Source organism: Nesoenas mayeri (genome assembly GCF_963082525.1).
Source record: "Nesoenas mayeri genome assembly, chromosome: 2".
Classification (NCBI taxonomy): domain Eukaryota; kingdom Metazoa; phylum Chordata; class Aves; order Columbiformes; family Columbidae; genus Nesoenas; species Nesoenas mayeri.
In genome coordinates, this window is record NC_137543.1 from 37,054,523 (window position 1) to 37,062,366 (window position 7,844).

General features: G+C 39.7%; 1 protein-coding gene across 1 annotated transcript in view; it reads left to right on the top strand.

Moving 5' to 3' along the window:
* The window catches only part of CPA6 (carboxypeptidase A6), a gene marked incomplete at both ends in the record, with an annotated part of 76,858 nt that extends 71,460 nt beyond the window's left edge, over nucleotides 1-5,398 (top strand). Inside the window, 2 exons of the mRNA XM_080339058.1 lie at nucleotides 3,525-3,609; nucleotides 5,211-5,398. Coding sequence (XP_080195184.1) covers nucleotides 3,525-3,609; nucleotides 5,211-5,398 — 273 coding nt within the window. The remainder of the gene's footprint in view (nucleotides 1-3,524; nucleotides 3,610-5,210) is intronic.
* Nucleotides 5,399-7,844: the final 2,446 nt, after the last annotated feature.

Below are 7,844 nucleotides of genomic sequence, written 5' to 3' on the forward strand. Positions count from 1 at the left end.
ATCTTCAGTACATGTTGTTCTGGTTGCTCAAGGGCTATTTCCATTCTGAGACAGGGAGTAACCTCCCCTGAGCACACACACTCAACCTTTCCATCCACAGCTTTTAGATCAAAGGAATCCAGTTTTTAATGAGTAGGAGGTGTTCCCCAGGTCTGTGAGACCTTGGATCAGGCTTCTCATCAGAGGGAGGGGAGTGCAGACCTACAGGGACAAAGACAGACACTGTTTTAGACAATGGCTCTGGACAAATGGAAGCCAAATCCCAATTCCAAATATTTTGCCAGTATTTGGACTCCATATTTCTTTGTATTGCAGCGTGCCAAAAAGAACAGGGAGGTTGTAATAAGAAACTGAAGTAATTTCCTGTTATTTAGAAAGCTCGTTATGGGGATCATAGTGAAAATGAATGGAATATTGTTGCTTATTTATTTGTATTTTTTAATATTTGCCTATGGCCAAAGGCTTCATTCCCTGGTGGTTCTGAAATTAATAGTCTTTAATATTTGAAGTGTCTAAAATGGTGACTTAGGCTGAGGTTTCAGATTCTCCAGTTCTCTTGGAGAATTACAGTGAGCTGGAAAGCAGCAGATCTCTGTTTCCTGCTGCTGATGGAACAAACTTTGTTGATCTACACGGACTGTGTACAGTGGACGACTGCAGGACTCCATGTGCATAGCAGATAAATAACATTTATCAAATAACATTTGAGGCCACAGTTAATCCTGATCTTAAGAAAGGATGTTTCTGTCTGGGTCGTATCATTCTAGTGAGCTGTCAGTTACCATTTCGATTAAAGTGTTCAATTATTCAGAGTTGCTTTGAAACTGGAGAGCTGTGTACTGATCACAACATGCATATTCTGTTCTAATTTAGGCACAACTCTCTTATTAACACTCCTCTGAAATCTGTTCTTTTAAGATACTTAAAATGAAAGTGCACTTCTAGATTGAAAAAAACAGCAGAAACATTCATCCACCTCTAGAGTTCTAAATTTCATCTACTTTTCATACCTTTTCTTCCTGTACAGTAGTTTGCCTTAGTGTTTGCAATGAACTTACATGACACGACTGAGTTTGTTTATGTCTTTGTAAAAACCTGGTAATTCTATGTGAAGCTTTTTCCTTGAGGATGTTCGACTGGTTGCCTGGATTGATTCAAGATCTGACCTGCATGGTGTGATGCAGTTGAGAACTGTCCCCTTCTTTGGGCATGTAACCGTGGAAGCCAGCAGCACCCCTCAGTGCTAAGAGCATTGAGCTTACAGTGCCCAGGGACACCTGCTTGCATGGTGGACGTGGACTTGGGTCACTCCCGGGCCTTCAGACAGTTGCTGCCTCTGCACAGAACCCAGTACTGTTGTGCTGGTTTCAAATGGGCATTACCAAACTATTTCTTCAGATATATTTCAACAGGGCTTGCTCCTGTTGTCTCATTGCTGTACAATGAGTAACTTGTGCATGGAAAGCCGTCGTCTTTGTGGCTACGTTCTCATTTCCATGGTGTGTTTATTAGGGTGTTGCTCTCCACCCATTGCAGCTCCCCCAGCTGAGCCCTGCCTCCCACCCCCTGGTGTCAGGCCTGTTGTCAGGCTGTCCCAGCCCCACACCATAGCCCTGAGATGGTAAGCACAGCTGCTTGACATATTTCTGTTGAGCATCTGAGCCTGGCACTTGGGACTTGAGTGCAGGCACCCGACAGCAGCCCTGGGCTGCAGCTGGAGCTCCCCCCTCCCCAAAGCCCTGCGACTCCTCACTGTCCTTCCCTGACCTCGTGGGGTACAACACCTCCAACCCCGTCATGGGTCTTGTGTGTCATGACTCATGGAAGTTGAGGCATCTATAAGAGGAGGAAGAGTCCTAAGTGACAGCTCTTCCCTCTTCCTCAGACATCCTCCCACCTCCTCATCTCTGGTGTTAACTCAGAGGTTGCCCCTCTGCACCATCTGGCAACCACATCCCAACCCAGCAGAAGTTCCTGGCAATGCTGGCTGTAGCAATCCCTGCCTCCATACACTCTCTTCTGGAGGTGGCAAGAGGAAGAGAAGGGGCAAGCTGAAAATTCCAGTCTTGGGCACTATCATGGCTGTGCTGAGAAACAAACAAAAAATTGAGTTACGCCTAACAGATATTTATAATGGAGTAAAAAATTGCTCTTCCATTTGCTAAGAGCAGTTCTTGGTGTAAAATAAACTCTCCAAAGCCCTACTTGCTGGCCAGTAAGTGAAAATGGTTGTAGTTTGATTTTGTTTTTTTCTGGAATGTCATTTTAAGGCAGTTTTCTCTGGTTTATCTATTTGGGCAGACAAAGACCCACAGTAGGGATGCCTGCATGGGTCAGACCAAGGATTAAGCCAGAATCCCAATTCCTGATAATGGCAAACAAGTGGAAAGTTAGGGAAGGTGTATAAACAGAAAGGCAAGTAAAGAGTAATCCTTCCCCATTGCATTTATCTAGTGCCTGATGAATAACAAGGTAAGGACCAAGTTCACAAAGAGTTGCATAAACTGAAACCTACAGCTCTTCAGTTCACAGAAAAACAGAACAAAACAAAACACCACCACAACCCTAGCAGGTTTATCCTGTGGTTCAAAGTCTAGCAGTTTGTAGCTCCAGTGGTGTTCATTTCTTGCTCTCTGGAATATGGCTCTTTGGATGGCTCTAGATATTCCCAGCTTTCACTGAACCTTCTCCAAGATCCTTTTCTTCGGGATCATAATATTCCTTTTTCGTTTGAATACATGCATCTTTTCTCTGTGTTTGGATGCACTACCCATGTGTGACCCTTGGAATGTGCCATGGGCCAGGCCTTCTGTACCCAATTTCACAGGATCCCATGAACCTCCTCAACAGACTGCATCCATGGGTATGATAAAATACAGGGGCTGATTTTCCCCATACAGTACTAAAATAATATTTCTGCAAGAGTTCTCTAAGCCTCCATCATCTGACCCCAGAGAAAATCAGACCAGCAGTGAACACTCATCCATCTGTCCATTAGAGATTCAGGAGTGGAATTTGTATCCCTCCCTCTTCCCACTCTGCTTACTGAACCGCTGTGGAGTGTCACCAAGAGATCATTTTTCCTTCATAAGCCCAGCAGACATGAGGTTTAGTGGACTGGGCAATGCATCCACGGATACTGGCAGAAAATTCATGCATGGCTTTTAAACTGCATAAAAACAAGATTATTTCATCTCGTTGTCTGACATGTTTCCTGAATTTGTTGTGTCACTAAATTGGTATATATCCTTAGAATTAAAAATACTTAATGGCTGATCATTCACAGTGCAGTGAGCTTTTTTATGCCATGAAAATATCAAATCAAGTTTTTCAGGGAATTAGAGAATTGCTGAAAAAAAAAAAAAAAGGCATTTATCCTTTAAAATAATTTTAAATTAGCTGTCACAGACTCATGGAACAGAGCATTGTGCCAGAAGTCGATGATCCGTAGCTGGTAGGTTCCAATCCCATTACAGTATTTAATTCAAAGTCTAATTTATGTATTTGTTTTCTCTCTCACACAGGAATTAGCAGCCTATAATGCTGTTAATGCTCTTCAGTCAGCATATGGTATAAGATACAGATATGGTCCTGCATCTACCACTTTGTGTAAGTTTTCCTTTGGCACAGGTTTGTGACTTTGACCTACCTATAGTAATATGGAGATTACCCTTATTACAACAAAGAGAACAAACACTGTTTAAAGTGAACTTTGTTCCAGTTGTGGATGGTGAGAAAGGCGGAAGATGAAGTTTCGTAACTGATTCAGTCAGTTGATTGCAGCAAGATTAACTCAATTGATGCAGTAGAAGAGATTAAAACGCAATGCATTTGAGAGGTGAAATCCAGCAAATAATACATAAAACCAGATTTTTTTAAAAAGAAAGATAAAATCTTTAAAAGCTTATCTTTATCAGATAATGCACTGCTAAGTGATAAAATATTTGGGAGGAAGTAATTCAAAGTAGGTTTCATTTTTCACCATTACTTTGCCTCTCCTCTGCAGTTGCGGTAGGTACAGCTACTCATAGATACCATTCTAAAATTTAGGATGATCTCTTTAAAAGCTAGGTTTCTAATGTCTTTGTGTCTAGATGATGATAAATGACAGCAAGAGTATCTTTATCTGGACATCTTCCATTTTATAGAGAGAGATTTAAAATACATTTTTCTCTATAACAAAATATCTTTGAAATATGCATTTTAAATATGTAACAACATTTGTCAGGCAAGCCCTCCGCGTAGACAGGTAGAGAAAAAGAAATTCAATAGGCTTCAATGGGGCACTTTTTTTAAAACTGAAACTATGAGGCCTGAATGTTCTCGGTAATTGTAACAGACATCAAAGGAGTGCGAACCTTAAGTAATAGCAAGATTTTTCACAAAAGCCCCTGCATCTCTTCTGCTGTTGCTGTATTTTGGTTAGAGCTCCTCTTTATAGTGGGCCCCCATCTCACAGCATGGTCGTCATCTTGTGCTCATTACAGTGCAGTCAGTTGCTGTGTCAAAGGACAAGCAGTGTGAATTAATTGCCAGAATTGCACAGAAGACAGCAGGCCACATGAGAGACAGATCTTTATATAAATATAAATGTCTTGGGTAATCAACATACAGAGATCACGAAAGCATAAGAAACACACTTCCTCGGGAAGGTTTAATATTAGACACCACCTATGCAAATGCTCTCATGCTGTAAGGAAATGGTGAGAAAACAAGACAGAAATGAAGAGAAAATAATTTTAAAAGCACTTGGAAAAGGAGAATGCAGATTGCCTTATCAACTTTCTCCCTTTTCTATGCAAAAGAATTGCCAAAAAACCCAAGTTAAACCTAGGAGCATGCAGAACTGTAGTCCAGTTGGGAGAACTTTGTGGAAGCAAAGCCTTAAACTGCACTCACCTGGGAACAAGAAGAGTTTGAGGCTTTATTCTAAATGTTCTCTTTCATAAAGTTTTGCTTTACACAAAAAAAAAAGTCAGTTATTAATTTTCATTTTTTCTGTGAAAAGCAAAGGTCTAATCCCCTGGTGCTGAGCACCATTCACTGGGTGCCCACGCCCTTCTCTGAAGAGTGTTCAGGATCAGGGCAAGCAACAGCTGGAGTTGTATTCCCTAAGTTCTGGAGACAAAATGCCATGAGAACCCTCTAGTGCTTTCAACATGACCTGCATTTAACATTTTTAAAATTTTTCTCTGAATTCCCTCTTTCAGATGTGAGTTCTGGCAGCTCTATGGACTGGGCCTACAAAAATGGCATCCCCTACGCATTTGCATTTGAGCTGCGTGACACCGGCCATTTTGGATTTTTACTTCCCGAGACGCTCATCAAACCAACCTGCACAGAGACCATGCTTGCAGTTAAAAATATAACTCTTCATCTGCTGAAGAAATGTCATTGAGAGCTATTTCTAGGAGCTGGAAGCGAGCATTTTACTTCCAGTGCTGATGCCTTTCAGTGCATCCAGTTGCCATTCTAAGCTGGGCCACTTCAAAATCATAGAAGCTAATTGAAAATATGGTATTGTTTCTACCAGATTTACTTGGTGGGAAATGGAAAAAAATAGTTTAATATCTACTCTACAAAAGTGCATAAAGTTTATATACTGACTTGGTTACCAGTTCAGTGTGAAATAGTCTGTTCTTTTTGCAATAAAGCTTTGATTCTGCAACTTCAGTGGGGCAGGTCCAGGTCCACATACAGGTGTCTGAGATAAAACTCCACTTCCAGACAGTACCTGGCCTTACTCCTTTCCCTAACAGGCAGACTTCCATTAGTAGAGTCTCTCAAACCAAGGGGTAATGTTTACATTAATGTATACGTGTGACCCAACACAAGCCTGTACCTATAGCAGTTAATGGCATATAGTTGCAGCTGGCCATGCTGCAAGTGGCAATGTGGCTTCCTTCTGCATGTATACATACCTACATATATGCACTTTTGTGATTTTTTTTTTTCATGTAATGCAAGAACTTGACCCAAGGTTTCCTTTAACTTTTCAGAGAAACCTATTTTCAAATGTATATATTGGGGTGGACTCAAAAATCAACATATTGCCTTTGAAATTGTAACTTCCCTAGAGATGTGTAAGAAATATAATGAAATATTATTGAGATACACAATATTCTGCTTTATGGAGAGACAAAGCAACTTGCCATGACTTGGAACTTGGAAGCCAGCAGTGGACTGGTGCATCTGGGTTCTGCTGTAGTTAGTGCCTGCCAGTTTCCACCAGCCGAGGATCTAGCCTTAAACCATAATTAACTGGTGTTAACTGATGTTGTATTTATCAGTATTCTTGCAGCGAGTTCCATAGCTCTGTGACTATGTGGCTGTTCTTCTTGGAAGCTATATTTTTTGCATGTTTTAAAGGAATTCATAATAGATTCTTAAGTTAGATGGAGGTGAAAGCAGAAGCTTTACAGCTGAAGTACAGTGAATAAGCACCATGTTTGAAAGAATAATAATGAAAGCACAGAGGGGTTTTTTTGTACTTTTAAAAGAGTATTTTTTGATCTTATTGTAAGTGCAAAAGCATATATTTTACTTTATTATTTTTGAGTTTAATCTTATGCCATGTTAAATAAAACGTATTTGTTAATAAAATCATTGAAGGCTTTTGAAGTACTCTTCACATTTCATTTAATTGTTAAAGCTTTAGTTCAAGGATTTGAAAATTTTACCTATCTGTAAAGCATTACTAACACTGAGGATGTGATATTTAAAAAAAATTACATCCTCTCTAAAGAAGTACTTGAACTTAGCAAATGGACAACCCTTTATGAGACTAGGGAGCACTGTATTTAATTAAGAATACCATTGCCTTTCGCACTCTTGAAAACAATCAGTGAGGAAAGTTGACAGAATTGCATTCTATTTGTTTAACATTTTGTTAATAAAAAGTATTTATTTTAAACAAACTTTCTGAAAGTTTGTTCAGATTTGATTAGTTCAGACTTGTTTGAGTAATGCAACTTTCTATTCTGTTTAAAAAAAAAATCTAGGGGACAAAAGCTCTCAAAATATCTATCCAATAGTCATTTCCAATTGCTTATGACCATAATCATTAAATATTATGAAGACAGCAATAACCACATTTTGCTATGCACAGATTCTTGACCAACAGTCTTGATAGTGGTGTAAATTAAATATTAGCACCAATTGTTGTGAGTTATTGAGTTATTTTGCATTTAGGTGACAAGATTGAATCACTGCAAGGACATAAGAGACTGAAGTGAAGGACAGAAGGTGTGAGAGATTGCTAATCAGCATGAGGCAAATTTACCTGTCGATTGCTACAGTACAAACCTTTCCAAGTGTGGGTCAGGAGAAACCAGATTCAGGTGTGATTCCTGCTTATAGTCCAATAGTTTGTCATATGAAACATCTCAGTTTTATCTTCCTACCATCACATCTCCCCTGATACTGAAAAGTATTTGAAGTCTTAGAGCAAGAAAGAAAAAAAAACAAATAACAACAACAAAACACAACCCAGAAAACAAACAAACAAAACCACAAAAAAACAACCACACACACACACAAACACAAACAAAACCAACCTCTTTTAGTTACCAAAAGGACCTAACATCGTAGATCTAGATGACCTCCTTGGAGAGGAATAATTGCAAGCATTCTTACAGTTATCCAAGAAGCTTTGACATTTAGAAGTACTTGACATCAAAGCTGCATCCTGGCACCTGGATGGACTCAGCCTGAATACTCTGTGTTATGTGCAACTGAGAACTCTGAGCTGCTTTTTGAAGACCTATGAAGGGTAATTTAGTGCCCCATAGCTGAATACAAGTGTAAACAGTCTCCGAGCCCTTTAGTTTCAGGGTCACGAAAGC